At 37.9% G+C, this 17,466-nt stretch overlaps 1 protein-coding gene across 7 annotated transcripts in view; it reads right to left on the reverse strand.

Moving 5' to 3' along the window:
* The window catches only part of anxa11.L (annexin A11 L homeolog), a 77,862-nt gene that overhangs the window by 48,300 nt on the left and 12,096 nt on the right, over positions 1-17,466 (reverse strand). For 4 of the 7 annotated variants that reach the window (XR_005962401.1, XM_018240291.1, XM_018240292.2 and 1 more), the window contains 2 exons: positions 3,240-3,309; positions 1,157-1,251 (listed from right to left, as the gene is read on the reverse strand). Coding sequence is in view for 6 of the 7 variants with exons in the window: in XM_018240291.1 (XP_018095780.1) it covers positions 1,157-1,251; positions 3,240-3,285 (141 nt within the window). In the remaining variant the exon portion in view is untranslated. Of the gene's footprint in view, positions 1-1,156; positions 1,252-3,239; positions 3,310-7,052; positions 7,197-17,466 lie in introns of those variants that run through there. The other 3 variants (XM_018240296.2, XM_018240295.2, XM_018240294.2) reach the window with 2 other exon arrangements.

Genomic DNA, 17,466 nt, shown 5'->3' on the forward strand with positions numbered 1-17,466 from the left:
AAAATGTCTAAAAACTGCTTGGCAGTAGATGTTCGCATCTAGGACAAAACGGCTGTCAGGGAAAGGGTTAAAGGGGTGGTTCACCTTTAAGGTAACTTATGTTATAGAATGGCCAATTCTAAGCAAATTTTCAATTGGTTTTCATTATTTATTTTTTTATAGTTTTCTAGTTATTTGCCTTTTTCTTCTGGCTATATGCAGCTTTTAAATGGGCGTCGCAGACTCCCTTCTAAAAAACAAATGCTCTGTAAGGCTACAAATGTATTGTTACTGTTACTTTTTATTACTGATCCTTCTATTCAGGCTCTCTTCTATTCATATTCCAGTTGAGAACTTCCCACACCAGTCAGTAGAACTGAAGAAGCTGCTCGGATGAGTAGTGAAACATCTTCAATGATTCAGCAAGTCCAGTTGTTTTTAGAATTACTTATATTAGATACTGCAGTCTCTTATTCAAATCAATGCACGGTTGCTAGGGTAATTTGGACCCTAGTTACCAGATTGTTTAAGATTAATAAAAATCTAAATAAATCAAAAACCTTCAATAATAAAAAATTCAACAAATTGCAATTTGCCTCAGAATATCACTCTCTGCATCATACTAAAAGTTATCTCAAAGGTGAACAACCCCTTTAAATTGGAACTACCCCTTTAAGCAAAGATACAAAATGACAAAACATTTATTGTTTATGAATTAAGCCTTTTAAAAAAACAAATCACTTTACTTCATTAGTTGTGCTTGACTAAAGCCAACGTGTCTAATGAGCAATGTAATAACCCAGGTGCTAAACAGCAACAGTGCAGTTGTCAAAAGTGACCAGTCAGAAGTCAGCTTTAATCAATCTACTAAAAGCTAGAAAATGAAAGCGGAGGTCTACTGACTGCTGTATAAAAACTGGTGGAATTTAGCACTCATGTTAGTAAATACCCAAATCTAGTTTAAATACATTGTAAAGTGTGTAACCCTTTGTAATCAGTAGATCATAAAATATATTTCTCTGACATGATATTACCAGAGTAGCAGGCTTCAGGAGAATGAAACAGTCCCTTTACAATTTTATACAAGCTCCTCTTGAACAGTTGTGAAAGCTGAAGCAAAGTCAACGATAGAAAAAAGTATTCATGGTTCTCCTGCTCTGTCTCATATTTCACTCACCATGTACTGCTGGGGATTACATTGCTGAGAGAAGTTTGACATGTTATCCAGCCCAATAGGAGGAGGGTTGACAGGAGTCCCCCATGGGTTATTACCTACAAAAGGTACGAAAGAAAGGAATAGTGATGGACAAAGTAATAGTAAATTATTTTTAGTCTCATTTCAGAATACACGCTTAGTTTCAGATAACAAATTTTACTCCAGGGATCTAGCTTTGTACCAAATATCTTTCCTACATACCATCAGTTTGCAGCCACAAACATTGCAGCGATGTGGGAGGGTCATTTGGCTTCTGTGGACTCTTGTCACAGGTCTCCAAGTGGGCCCCACTAGGGGAGTAGGGCCCCAGGTTCAGTTGCATCACCTGTACGCCTAGGAGTTAGGCAGCTGGTATCTGGGTGCACTACCATATACACTAAAGTGTGAGATGATCAAGGGTACACTTTCAAGGATCAACATACTCTTACCAAATGGCTAGCCTGCTGGTACAGCTTACCTATATGGCCACGTGGTATCTGCTGAAATATGACAAAGTCTGGAGTAATTGCATCAATGTTAATGAATAGTTTTCAACCCAGGGTTTAGAAAGACACAGTACTTTTGTTGAGTACAGTTTGATATTATATACTATGACTTTGCTTATGTTAGGTGCCTCTACCCTCTTATTTCAAGAGTATGCAAGTACCTTTAATAATTAGTCCAGATTTACATTTGTTGGTTCAAGAATAAAATTCAAATGGTAGAGTGAATTATTTGCAATGTAAACAATGTAATTTAGAAACAAAAAAAGTAAACCATAAAAATCAGAACAGAACTCCTTTAAAGACTTACAGAGAAAAAAATAATTTTACCCCACTCAAAAGTACACCCACAACAAAGCTATTTTTGCTTAAATCTTATGATAATTCCATAAGATAATGCTACATAATATTTTTTTTTTTTGTCAACAATACCTTTGAGTGCATCTGCTTTGCAATGAGAAAATACACTGTATTTTTAACTTTTACCCTTATAAAGGCTTTTTTTTTTTTTTTTTTTTTTTACATAAGATTCATGCGGAAATACCTATGTGCAGGGAGTAGGTTGAATGGATTTTCTAGAAAAGCTCAGCATCTACAGTGTAATTGGATAATTATGTAAGACACATGAAAGGTTACATAATAAAAGACACTAACCCTTTAATGTAATAGAAGGCACTAAAATTCCCCAGGTACTGCAACCCATAGCAACCAATAAGATGCTTGCTTTTAAAGGAGAACTAAAGCCTAACTTAAGAGGTAGGCTAGAATTTTTGTACATTATTTTTTGGGTTTCTGTACCAGCCTAAGGCAACCCCAGTTGCCTTAGCAGTGAAAATCTGTGCTTCCAAAGATACCCCAGTAGCTCCCGATCTTTTTTTCTGCTTATTCACTGCAAATGCTCTGTGCTGCTGTCAGTTACTGAGCTTAGGGTCCGACACAATATATTGTATATACAGAATAGAAATGTCACAATATACTGTAAGGCTGATTAGTACTTAATACAGATAATTACTACGTGGCAGCAGAGAAACCAGTGCAATTTGCATCAGAATGTAATAATCAGCCCTGTAGCATCAGCTTATATTACAGACAAACCTCATTTTCTGCTTGTAAATTTGCGATGACCCCTAAGCTTAGTTCTCAACAGCTGCTCAGAGCCCACTGAGCATGTGAGTGTCCAGACACTTTCCAAGATGGTGACCGCCAGTGACAAGTTTGAAGTCCTGGATCATTGCTGCTATTGAGATGCTGAAACTTTAGGCTGGTGCAATAAGTTTAGTATCTTAAATATTGCATTTTTAACCATATTCATTTTTATGGTTTAGTTCTCAATTAAATAGGTGGCATGTAAATTTTACTTGCTGAGTGGTTGCTATGGTGTACTGCACCTGGGCAAATTAAGGGGCATATTTATTAATGTTGGAGACAAACATCACCAGTGATAGCTTTTTTTATCTTATGATTTGGCATCAGTCTCAAATAAACTGAAACTAGGTATGTATCTTATTGAAAATATACAATTCTAAAATACAGATGCGAAATTTAAGAAAATGATTTCTTACTTGTGGGCACTGATGGAAACCCACCTGGGTATCCTGGGTAGCTCATTTAGCTGGGATTTGATAGTCCTTTCTGAAATTATAAATTTATGTATTACAGAAACATGTAACCAAAGGGTTGTATATAAATTATATTTTAAAAATAAAATATTTTCTTTTTTTATAACCTGCATCCACACAGCAGCAGTTACACAAACTCCTTCCCCCACTCCACCCCACTTTACCTGAAGGTTGATAATGGACAGAAGGGAAATTTTAAGCTAATACATTCATACATAATTACAGTTACAGCTTTATACATAATACTCTCAGAATACATGGCAAAATAAATACAATGCTTCTATAAGAAATATCAAGCCCCTTTGACATCAGGACATCTCGAATTTTTAGAGGAAAAAAGCAGCAAAATCTGAATCTGAAAAAACTGCAGCTAAAACCTGTTGAATTCATGTAAAAGGTCCCTTTAACCATTTGAAGATGTTTTTTGCCTACGATTCTCAGGTGTTTTGGGGTGTTTGATGCTGGTTTTTGGTCGAAAACTCGATAAATTTTAAGCCTATAAACCTGAAAATTTTAAGGTATTCATAAAATCTTGAATTGTTTGAGTTTTTTTTTTTTATCCGATTTTTTCGAGTTTAATTATTAGTAAATTAGCCAAATTCGTGGATGGGAGTGTCAGGGAATTGTTACATAACCCCTAGGGTTCCTAATCTACATCTGTTACTTTCTATTTTTCACAAGGAATTTGCTATACAATTCTGTGTTTATATATAATAAATGTTCTTGTAAACTCATTGTATCAAGCTTGTCTAAACTATGTTAGGCCCAAAGAGCTAAAAAATTATACAAAAAATAACTAAATTCACTTTTTTTCTGAAGCAGTCAGAAATAACTTCTGTCTGACTCTCATATGTTTCTTTCTATTGCAGTTTGTTGGAATACATTTATTTCACCATTCATAGCTGTAGGAAAGACTATGCACTATTTCATTTTCAAGTAACAATTTACTTTATGCATTTATCGTGCCTGCCACTGTGCCTATTAATAACATTTCTGGCAATGACAACATGTATCAGCTCTAGCACAAACATCCCTCTAGGGCAGGGCACTGGCACACAACATAAAGTAAAACAGTAACACAACAAGTTTATAAACCTGTTTGTGAAAACTAACTACTAGCAGATCCATAGGAAGGCGAAAACCCATCTAAAGCGTCTTTATTTGAGAGGGAAAGAATTTTATTCATGAGGGCAGCTGGACCAGTCCCTGCATCAACTTTGTAGTGAGAGTTATTCCCACCCTCCTGTATTGTTGTAACTGCCTTCCAGATAAACTACAATACCTTGGATGAGCTTTCCTTTCAACTTCTATACAAACTTACTACTCTCTGCCATACAATGATTAAATTGCGCTTAAACCAAATCAGCTTATCCAATAATTTGGTCCCTGCCCCAAAGATTGTATAATAATGGGGGCCTATGCAGAACCAAGAGGAGAAGAAATTCCCCTGATTTTGACCCCATAAGCTGACTGTATATGATCAGCTTAATGATTGGAATTGTGCACACAGTTGACTTGTAACCATTACAAAGCCTGTATTTACAGTGAACATTCATAAAAATCAAAAGCATTTCTTCAGTGAGCATTAGTGACAATCATTAATCTTGGAAGATATATCTGAACACAGCTGAGGCTATAGAGAGAATGTCCTTGCTTTGTGTGCTAAAGCAAATAATATAAATGAACCAGGGAGTTCCATCTGCCTAGGTCTGTTATGCTCTAAGTCTGATGATGCCTTTGTGTATTAAGCACATGGGGAGTGTCAGTATGGAAATATTTCCAGCAGCTGCCAGCATTTGCACCCACGCATCTCACACGGGCAAACATGCATTCACTTGCCTAGCAAGTAATAGGTTAATTGGTTTCTGATAAAATTTATCATAGTGTGTTTGTTTGATAGGGACCTTAGAACTTGAGCTCCACTGCAGAAACTGATATGAATTAAGTACAGTGTAATAGTACGGTATTTAATCTTAAAGGGGACCAGTCACCGCAAAAAATTATTCCAAATCCTATTTCATCGTGTTGTCAAGCAAAATGAACTTTAATTAAACTATATTAATTATTTGAATCTTGTTTCCTTAGGTGTGTGAGAACTCATAATTATAGCAAGGAGGCAGGAGCCATTTTATGGATACTGTTATTAAAGGAACAGTTCAGTGTAAAAATAAAAACTGGGTAAATAGATAGGCTGTGCAAAATAAAAAATGTTTCTAATATAGTTCTTTAGCCAAAAATATTATGTATAAAGGCTGGAGTGGCTGGATGTGTAACATAATAGCCAGAACACTACTTCCTGCTTTTCAGCTCTCTAACAGTTAGTTGAAGGGGGGCCACATGGTACATATCTGTTCAGTGAGTTTGCAATTGATCCTCAGCATACAGCTCAGATTCAAAAGCAACAGATATGACCCATGTGGCCCCCCCTCAAGACACTGATTGGTTACTGCCTGGTAACCAGCCAGTGTAAACCAAGAGAGCTGAAAAGCAGGAAGTAGTGTTCTGGCTATTATGTTACACATCCAGCCACTCCAGCCTTTATACATAACATTTTTGGCTAACTAACTATATTAGAAACATTTTTTATTTTGCGCAACCTATCTACAGTATTTACCCAGTTTTTATTTTTAAACTGAACAATTCCTTTAAGGTCCTTTGCATCATCTCAAAATCTTGTTTTTGCACCAGAATGGGGGACCGGATGTGCAGTGGAACCTCAATTTTACATCCCCTGATTTTAAGTTTTTCCTAATTTTATATTGTTGTTTTGTGGTCCTACCTATATATTATGCATACTACATTTCCCTGGATTTACATTTTCCTGAATTTTACAACATTTTTTTCTGGTTTCTGAAAAACGGTATATCCTTATGCAATGGTTACACAAGTAAATTGTGAAGGGACAGTGGGAATGTAGGAAGTGCAGTGACATATAGTAAATGCTGAATAGAACATGAAAGTGATTGCCTGCCCCGCTTCTATGGGGCAGGCAATATTTGATTGACAGATGAGACTGTAAATGTAGATTGTAAATGAGTTTTACAACTATGAATATTTTAATAAAAAAAGAATAGGAGGAAGAGCGCCTCTCTGCCAACCCAACAAGCTCTCCTCACCAAAGTTAAATGGATAAGAAATATGGAAACTATCAGAGCATATTTACAGGGCAAAGACTACCAAAATGGGTTATTATGGCTCCCCTGGGCGGAATTTGAGACAGCCCAGGCAGAAACGAACTGACTCATGGACCTGGCTCCTCTGCATTCACCCTCTGACCCTCCCCCCATTTACCTCTTTCCCCCTTTCTTCGCTTCTCCCCTCTGGGAATTATAGAAAAGCACCATTGATGGATTAGGCAACACCGATCACATGACACAGATTACATAAAAGTAGGCAATGATAATAAAGACAACAACATGCTTACGTAATAATTATGAAGGTTTATTTGTTGCATAGAGTTATATTTTCAGAAATGCCTACGAATTTAACATGCCAATCTGTGATAATGTAACTAGAATCACAACTTACATGATCATACGTGTACTAATGATATGTTTGTAAAAGTTTTACAGAAAATAAAAATTTCTAAATAAAAAAAAAAAATTGGATTTGGATTTCATGTTTAATTTGAAAAGGACTTTTATTATACAGATTTTTATGTCTGGGTGACAGGTCCCCTTTAAAGAACAAAGAAAGTTAAAATCACTGGGGGAAGGGGATAATATTATACATCCGTCAGTTATTATAATCACTTACCTGATAACCTGGGCTGGTGCTCCTGTTTGCTGAAACTGCACAAGTCCAGGTAGTTCTATAGGTGCATTCTGCTTCTTCCTCTTCTTCTTTTTCTGTTGCACAAAGCCCATCACATTCGCAGTACAGCATTTTACACTACTGCGCATGCTGAGAAACAGCAAGAAGTGAAGAAGATCGTAATGTGGTGCTCATACAGAAGTACCCTAGGTCAGTGCCGTTGTATGCTAAGAGGAGCAACAGGGGCATCAGGTAAGCAATTATAATCACTGGGGGCATCCCCACCAGTTATTATAACTTTGCTTCTCTTTTAACCCTTTAAATGCCACAGAATGTAGAATCTACATTCTGTGTAAAAGTATTTTTAAATGCCACAGAATGTAGATTCTAAGCTCTGCAGATTTAAAGGGTTTTGTAACAGAGGAGCAGCTCATAAAGCCACTCGCTCCGTTCCTTATCATTCCCCAGCCCCTAGGCAACGAGCCTAGGTGGGGAACGAGTGGCCCCTGAGGTGCGATCGCCCAGGGGCTCCAAAGGTAGCGGCAGACACGTGCAATGTAGATGTTCTGCTGCCTGCGCTTCCTGCTCCTCCAAGCTCAGTCCACTAACCGAATCCAGAAGAAGATGGTGCCATCTCTTCCTCCATCCCTCCTGGATGATCGGTGAGCCTGCCACCCCAGGTTAGTGCCCCCCCCACACACACTTATTTTACCAATACACACTTATATTCACACTTTTGGGGGATCAGGGGGGTCACACACATTCACAGCACTCACACACACTTGCACACACACAACTTGACAATTGTACACACACATATACACTTACACTATTTTGTGTCTTTTTTTTTTTACTGGCATGGTCTGTTTTTTTGCCTGAAAAAAAAAAACGGTTTTATTGTCATTGCGAATAGCGCATTCGCTAATTGCACTGCACAATACCTTTTATACATTATTTTGGTGATTATATTGCAGTTTCTGTGATTTTGGTTAATTTTTAGCCATTTTATTGCATGTTTAGCCATTTTATTGCATGTTAGCCATTTTATTGCATTGTCAGCTTTGCGTAGGTGTTGTTTTCTTATTTCTGTCTGTAAAGCCTATTTAGCCATGCTAAAATATTCTTGACTTAATTATATATACATATGTGTACAGACAAATAACTGTGATATATTAATTACAAGAAATTGAGAATATTTTATTTATAAGTCAATTATAGAATAATTATAGTCTATACCCCTATAAATATTTATTTAAAAACCAACCATTTGAGCTACGTGTAAAAATGCTAATTTTTGGTGTCACTTAAGAACCGATCCAGATTATATATATACAGAGTAAATTAATTTAAATTCAATTTTTAATGGGTTTTATAACTTAATTATGTATTAAATATATTTTAACACTGACACGAATAATTCATGGTTCACCTAATCACGTTTTTAGGTGCATTTTTTTCTCTCTACACTTGTGGTCTAAAATAAGTATACACAAATATGATGTTTTAACGGAAGCATTTTATAAATTAGTTAATTATGTTTGTAATCTAATGTTTTTATCACTACAGTTTGTTTATTTATTGTTAACTAGACACTTTGATAATAATGATTGACAGGTGTATGCCACTCCATTTAAACACGTCTACACTAACGCCCACTGAACTCTGAGGAAGTGCCCGGTCATGAGGGCACGATACGCGTGAGTTTGCACACCCACCACTGTTTTGTATCACCACTGAGTATGTCGAAATAAAGTTGCATTGATATTATCTCCGTTGCCTCCCGTGGATATGTCAGACAACGCTGCCAGCGGATAATGTTGAATGCTATTAGTGGAGTACTCAGTGGAAGTTGCTGAGATACCGTGATAGCTGCAACCGACGAGGAGAGGCTGACAGAGAGGGATGAGCTCCGCCATTACCATGTCTCTGCACTTGCTGGCATAATCTTATCCTGTAGTAGCCAGAGTGGCATACGTGAGAATTCATATGCACTATTTAGATGTGGGGGTCTCTATATGCCACATAGTTTGGTAAATCTATGCATATTGGGCATCAAACTGTTTAGTAGGCCCTCTGCGTTCATATTTAGGATGCTTTATGCTGGTAATGATACATGGACGATACGATGCTGGAAAGTTGAAGCTTTGAGGCAATTTTCAGGTATTTCACCAAAACCACCAATTTTGGGAAAGCCCTGTGAATCAGTAGTTTAGAGCAGAAAAGCATGGGTACCTATTTTAGATTCGGTAGAATGTGTCATCTCTAAAAAATATATGGTTTTTGAGGGTAAACATATATTTCTGTGTTTTTACCCCACAAAAAATGCAGTAAATGTATTGATTTTTCATTAGCTGAAGTTACCCACAGGACTATTTGTATGCGCTAACTTCTTTTTGGGGCTCTAAATACCAGATACTTTGGTAAACCTATCATCAAACTGTTCAGTGGACTCCTGGCAATCATATTCACGGTGCATTTTCTTGGTGCATAATGATAAATGGGCGATATGATGTTAGAAAGCTGAAGCTTTGAGGCAATTTTCATATTTCACCAAAACCGACAAATTTGGGTAAGGCTTGCGACTTTAGATTTGGTAGAATGTGTACTTTACAAAAATATATGGTTTTGGGGGGGTAAAATATTTTCAATGATTTTACCCTACAAAAAATGCAGTAAATGTGTTGATTTTTCAGTAGCTGAAGTAAAGTCCTGGACAATTTGGATGCGCTAACTTCATTAAAAATAACTTCATAAAAATTTATAAATTTTTATAAAAAAAAAAAAAGGCCACGTTCAGACAAGCTTTGATGTTTGGTAGTTAGTAGTAGAGAGACATAGTTACCCATTTTGGAATCAGCAGAATGTGTACTTTTCAAAAATATATGGTTTTCTGTTTCAGGATTTTTTGGCCTTGTAATCTAAAGTATGCCGTTTTCTGTCTTAGCTTTCAAAATTCGGTAATATACAGTTTTTGCTGTACAGAAGTCCTTAATCTCACTAAAACTATACATATCTGGTATTGGCACGTTCGAGAGACATGAGGCTTTCCAAATAAGTTGGATTTTCAGTGTAAAGAGAGCACAAAATGTTTTAAAAAAGTCTGGCATTTCGTATAACCGAAATTTCAAATTCTGCTGGCACTTAAAGGGTTAAATGAGAGCTACAGCTTCACAAAGAAGAATATTTCAGGCTTCTGTACCATCCCACTACAGCTCTTTAGCAGTGAAGATTTGCACCTCTAGACATGCCTTCAGTAGTGATCACTAAAATAATATTCATTATACTATTGTCATAGTATCCTATTCGATGGTCGAAGTATTCAAAAAATTACTTCGGAATTGAACTGTTTTAACTTCGAAAATTCACTTGAACTTTAGTAAATCTGCCCCTTAGTGTGTTTTGAAAAACACGTTAGTTCATGTACCCTTCAGTTGCCTGGAAGCAAGGATTCAAACCCCCCCCCCTTTAATACATATGCAGTTATGATGAAGTATATGAAGTACTGAACAGCCTAACTGTTAACATTACACACCATAATAATAATAATAAAATAATATACAGTGAGGAAGTTACTTATCAACCCTGCATTACTAGGTAAACTATTTTAAAGACAGGAACCATCACAAGTTAATAATTGCCATTAATCGTTGGGCAAGGTTAGAACACCCCTTTGCTAAGTCACCACCACTGCAATGACCAGAAATGTTTTTACATATTGTGTTGGCTGCACACAATGAAGACTGTAACCTGCAAAAAAGTCTCACCTTTACATACTCATTTTTAAACAGTACATCACAAATAATAATTTTTTTGTGTCCTTCTGTTCTTTGTTTCTAAATATTTTTCTAAAATATAAGTTTTAAACAGATTGGAGTATATCTCTTATGTTTTCTTAGAAGAACAAGAAGACACTGGGGCTCATTTATTAACGCAGCGCAGCGCTAAAAAGAGCGCAGTGGCCAGACATTTGCCCAGCGCATGCGAGTATTTAATAATGTAGCGCACGATACCTTAACAGTGCGATTTGTGCGCTAATGTAGACACAAGACAGGTGCGACGTGTGAAACTGCGTATCAGCTGTCGCAGTGCTTATAATAAATTGTGCGCACAGGAAGATACCGCAAAGGTAAGGATTAGTTGTGCTCATGTATGAATGCGCTGCTTTAATTAGTTGCGTCACATATTGCGCATATTGCGTTCACTTAGACGCATCTGCATTTGTTTCTGTGCTAATATTTGTTTGGTTGCAAAGGTGTTTAGCCTACCTGATACCCTTAAAGGAACCTTGGTCAATATAAACATGTTGGGTGGAAGGCGTGGTTAATATGCACTTTACAAGGGTTGTTCATCTTGAATATACTAGCGCAGCTGGGCAGGAATGCGCATTTTGAAGAGCGTTACTATTACGCCACGAAGAGGCAGGCGTAAAAATTGTGGTGCTGTTGCCCGGGTGCAGTTTTGCACATATACAGACGCAAATCTGCGACGGCCGCAGTGCAAGCGCATTGTAGCCACGCCCACAGCCACGCCCCTAACAACCACGGCATCGTTTGCGACATAAATGCCCAATCTTTTGCGCAATGCGCATAAACAAAACCATCGCAAAAGCTCTGTGTTATGCGCAATATCACGCAAATATATTAGCGATCACACTTGTGATGGCGCAGACAATCTTTTGCGTCCACTTATGCGCTGCGTTGCTTTAATAAATGAGCCCCACTGACTTTCTAAACTGTTACAATTTGATATATGAGTTGCTACATTACAGCATATTTAGTCACTACAGAATTACTGAGAAGATGTGATTGATCCATAAGTGGCTGGCATTTCTCTGAATCTGCTGTGAAATCATGCCCTTGACCTGGCTCACAAACTTTATTTGAAAGCTGGAAAAATGAGAAAAAATAGAGGTCATTATTTGCAGTATAATATTTGAAAATGATAATTTCTGTAAAAGATGAACTTTTTTGTTGCACCATATTTCTAATTTCTAGTAAAATTAATTTTTAACCAGTCTAGAACTGGTCACACACACACAGGACTAGATTTACATTAAATGTGGTAACTGTGTAGGGTAACTACAGAAAATGAGTGTGTGTCTGGGCACTATGGGGCAAATTCACTAAGCGCCGAAGCGCCGAACGCTAGCGTTACTTCGCTAGCGTTTGGCATTTTCGTTACTGCGCAAATTCACTAACGAACGCTGGCGTAGTTTCGCTAGTGTTACTTCGCACCCTTACGCCTGGCGAAGTTTCGCTAGCGACGTAACTACGCAAATTCACTAACGCGCGCAGTGTACCTTTTACGCTAGACTTCCTTCGCCACCTCAGACCAGGCGAAGCGCAATAGAGTAGATAGGGATTGCTTCAAAAAAAGTCAAAAATTTTTCTAAGTCTCAAAAAACGCCGGCGTGTTTTCTACATTATGGGTGATAGGCTGAAAAAGATCGAAGATTTTTTTGGGGCTCCCCTACTTCCCCCCTACATTTCCTGACTCATGGCAATTTACCAAGACAGTGGGCACATGTGTAGGGCAAAATAAAATTTTGAAGGTTTTCTAGGCATTTGTAGTGCTGATACGTAGTCCTCCATTGAAATTTGAATTTGGCGCCGTATGCAAATTAGCCTTCGCTAGCGTAACTTCGCTTTACTTAGCGAATCAACGCTAGCGCAACTTCGCAACCTTACGCTACCCCTGAGCGCAACTTCGAATTTTAGTGAATTTGCGAAGCACTGGCGAAACTACGCCTGGCGAAGTGTGGCGAAGTGCGGTGAAGTACGGCGAAGTTACACCTGGCGCAACTACGAATCTTAGTGAATTTGCCCCTATGTGTTATTGCTAGTCAGACACTTGTGCAATTATACCACATCTGATCATCTAACACAGTGCTGTCCAACTTCTGTGTTACAGAGGGCCGAAATCTATCTGACCTACATGGTGGAGGGCCAATAATTGAAGCCAGTGTTGACCACTCCCTGTTTTTAAACCACACCCACTTTAAAACACACACATGTTACCACAAGACCATGTCCACATTCATGGTGGTAGTACACCAAAAAATCAAATAGTTGGTGCTCACTACAGGGATATAACTTCATATCACTCATATGTGAAAAAAGTTGTCATATTAAGATATACCCTAAATCCATATACCTCCTCATCCCCTGTGGATAACACGGCAACTCCAGCACATGATTAAACACCTTAGGGGCCCCTAACAACAATTTATTTTCAAATGCCAACAAACCCCCAGAACAAATACTATGTTCCACAGGCAGAGTATGTCACACACAGGCAGAGCAGGGCACACACATGCAAAGCAGGGCACACACAGGAAGCATAGAGAAGGCAGAACAAAGCAGGAGACAGGGAAACCCATTAGGACCACTCTAAGATGTACTACATACAGTGACACAGTGCTGGTGTTCCATTAGCATTTGAATAAGATGTGAACAGGTGAACAATGTGGGCAGTTTCAGTCTGGGTCTCACGTGTGAACAGTACAGGGCTTTAGGATGTGAAAAATAGAGGCGTCACAAGTGTGAACAATACAGGGGATTAGTCTGAATATGAGGTTTAAACAATACAGGGGCCAGTTAGTCTCTGTAACGATACCATTTAAAGTTTACACATGGTAAACAAACACAGGAGGTAGGTGGGGGGGCACACAAGGGGGCCGCCAGTTGGACAGCCCTGATCTAACACACTAAAAACCAGGTTTGCCGTTGAACTCATTAGTAGGTGTGTTTTATCGGCCAGGCCAGGGCTGATTTTTACCTGATCAATAGAATCGAGTCACCAAAAACTGCATAAAGGGCATGTAACAATTTCATTAAAAATGCTTATCCCTCTAAAAGGAATAGTAATAATGTACTGTTGCCGTACACTGGTGGAACTTATTTGTCTGCTTCAGAAACACTATTATAGTTTATATAAACAGGTTTACTGTAGTAGTCTTTCTGCAGTAAGCACACAAATTTTAACAGAGTTGGACAACAGTATACAGTAACAGTATATTTATATAATACACAAAAAGCCATTGAATATCTTGTAAATTATATCCTTATAAACGGTGAGTTCTGATGTCATCAGTTATAAATGGTGAGTTCTGATGTCATTTCTGTCAAATGACTCACTAAAATTTGTGTATTATAATAAATAAAGTACCCCCAGTTGCAAAATATGAGGATATTAGAAGTTACCTAGGAGTTCCATGACCTGTAAAAAAACACTCGGCCTTCGGCATGGTCATGAAACTCCTTGGTAACTTATAATATCCTTATAATACACAAAAGCCATGAATATCCTGTAAATTATATCCTTATAAACGGTGAGTTCTGATGTCATCAGTTATAAACGGTGAGTTCTGATGTCATTTCTGTCACATGACTCATTGAAATTTGTGTATTATAATAAATAAAGTACCCCCAGTTGTAAAATATGAGGATATTAGAAGTTACCTCGGAGTTCCATGACCTGTATAAAAACACTCGGCCTTCGGCCTCGTGTTTTTATATGGTCATGAAACTCCTCGGTAACTTATAATATCCCTATATTTTACAAAAGGGGGTACTTTATTCACTATATATTTTACAATAGGGTGTACTATTCACTATATATTTGTGCTGTTCTATTGTATTCTATTACAGAACTTATCTGTAAACAATAATAGTGTTTCTGAAGCAAACACGTTTCATTATACATTTAGAACAGTTACTGTACAAATATATTTTATTCAATACAATATTTACCAGACACACATTCTCCTATTATCAAGCTTAAAACAACTACACATTCTCCTATTACCAAGCTTAAAACAACTACACAGTTCCCTTTTCCTGTTCAATACATCAAGGAGCTGTAAGAGATGCATTTGCTGTGCAGTAGCGTAACTAGAGTGCGAAAAAACCTTCAGAGGGGCCCGGCGCACTCCTATCCCCATCCTCCCGCCCGACTCCACCCGCATCCCACCCCAACTCTGCCCACATCCCGCCCCGACTTGCGTCCCCTGCCTCGCTGGTAAGAGAGCGGCTGGGGAGGAAGGGTTTTCTTATTAGCTACAGAGGAAGCAGACCCCACAGTCCGAGCCCCCATGTTCACCGGCCCCCATGCAACTGCGGGTCTGCTTCCACTATAGTTAAACCACTGTTGCTGTGTTGGTCAACATTAGTACAGAAGAGTAGCAATGATTTATTCACACATAAGGAGTCATTCCTGACCCTGGGGGGCGCAAGTGCAAGAGTAATCAAGGGCATGCAGTGAGGACAGAACACCAATGTGAGCTGCACATCCAGCTGCACCTACCTTGCTCCTCAAAATGAAGCTCAAAGTAGTGGCGGGTAGGGGACAGAAGAGCACCAATGTGCCCCTTCCCCCCCCCCCTACTAGTTCAGTACTGACTAACACAGTCAGCACTGTTTTAGCCAAGGGAGCTACAGGTCACAAAGAACGGTGTTATGCTGGGTTTTCATTTGGAGGGGTTGAACTTGATGGACTTTGTCTTTTTTCAACCCAATTTAACTATGTAACTATGTAACTATATAATATCAGCAGTCACTATATTCTCCCACTTGAACACTCAAAAGCATCTAAATTTTGCCATAGTTCACTTCTATTTATATCCAGTTATAAAGCTGGTGAATAATGCAAACATATGACTAATTAATCAGTTTCTCAACAGTGTTAAGTCTAAGAATGCAGTACTATACAAGTTTGTCCCATATCTTCTATTAATATGTCACAATCAAAAGACAGATAAACAATATCTAAATAAATCACCTATACGGTTATTATCAAGCTGTAACAAAAACAAATGTTTACACAAATGCAGTTTTTCCTCAGGTAAAATAGCTTAAGAAGTTAAGGAAATATTTGATGCAGCAACAAATTATGAATTAGCTGCAACTGGATTTATGTTGGGTAGGGTGGATAGGCACTGACAATAAAAACATTTACAGACCAACACCTTTCTAAACCTGTGAATCATGTTTCCATCTTTTTTTCCCCAGCTGATTGCAGTCGTGTGTACAAATCTAGCTGTGTACAAATCTAGCTAGGTGCAAGTATTCCATGTCAAATATGGATGAGATGGTTGCACATCACTTTAGAGCTCCAGCCAGTGCACTATTTCTTCCAGAAAAAAATGAATTCATATATTGGCATGCTTGTCTTAATTCAGTACCATATATTATTAATGGGACAGCTTAGAGGAAATTTTACTTTGGGAGCACATTGCGAGTACATTCCAAAGACGTGCTAATCTTGTTTGTCAGGAAGATGTCATTTGAGTATGTTTCGCCTATTTACCACTCCCTGCGCCAGTCCCAGGCCACCAAACCAAATATGTAGGAAGAAAGTGTGCACATGCAGCCCCCATAACTGACTGAACAAAGATGTCAGTGCAGTTATCCGGCCTGGATATCAAGGTTAGCAATTATATTCACTGGGAGAATGCAGAACAAACTGCCACCTTTCACTAAAAGTGACTTTCCTTGTCCTTTATATGGCATATATATTTCTCTTTATACCACACAGTTCAGATGAACTTTCTCAAAACCTACAGTAATTGTATGAATTGCACAGGGCCATATTTCACTCCTATTCCAGTATTTCTATTTAATATATATGTTTAATACATATATCTTTCATTGCACATTTAGCCACAAATTTCACCAATCACAATATTGTTTCTTTTTCTTATCCCATTGTATAACTTAACCCAATAAAGGTTTTACTTGCGGACCTATAAACAACAGAGACAGTGAACCAGCAATATTCCAATACAATTGTTTTTCATTTTATGTAAATAACTCCCCACATGTGCTAGGTTACCACCTGGTCTGTATTTTAATGTCCCAACCAAATAACAAGTATATTTACGAAATTATAATGACTGCTGCCTTAATGCAACCTTATCCGTTTTAATATTCTAGTTCTATTAGTATTCCACAGCACTACATACTTCTAATTGGCTCTTTGTTCAGCTGAGAGTCTGACCATACTGTTGTCAAAACAAACAGTATTTACTTGCAAGTGGAAACAATGTGTATCATTATTTAACCCTTTAAGTGCCAGCAGAATTTGCCATTATGGTTACGCAAAATGCCAGCCGTTTTTTAAACATTTTGCGCTCTCTCACTTTAGGGGCATTTTCTGAAGGGATACCTATAGTTTCCTAGGAAAACTATACATTGTTTTTTTTTAAACTTTTATTTATTTCCAGCAGTCAGCCATAACAAAATGCACTTGTATTGCGTTGTATTCACAGTAATACATAGCTCTGTACTGGCCAATTTTACACTTTAACTTGGCAACCCCTTTTGAGAATTATAGAGTTAGATAGAAGAGCAATAAGAAAGAAGAAAAAAAAAGGGGGGGGAGAAGGAGAAGATAAAGAATGGTAGTTGGTTTTCAGGAA

Source organism: Xenopus laevis, chromosome 7L (genome assembly GCF_017654675.1).
Source record: "Xenopus laevis strain J_2021 chromosome 7L, Xenopus_laevis_v10.1, whole genome shotgun sequence".
Lineage (NCBI taxonomy): Eukaryota > Metazoa > Chordata > Amphibia > Anura > Pipidae > Xenopus > Xenopus laevis.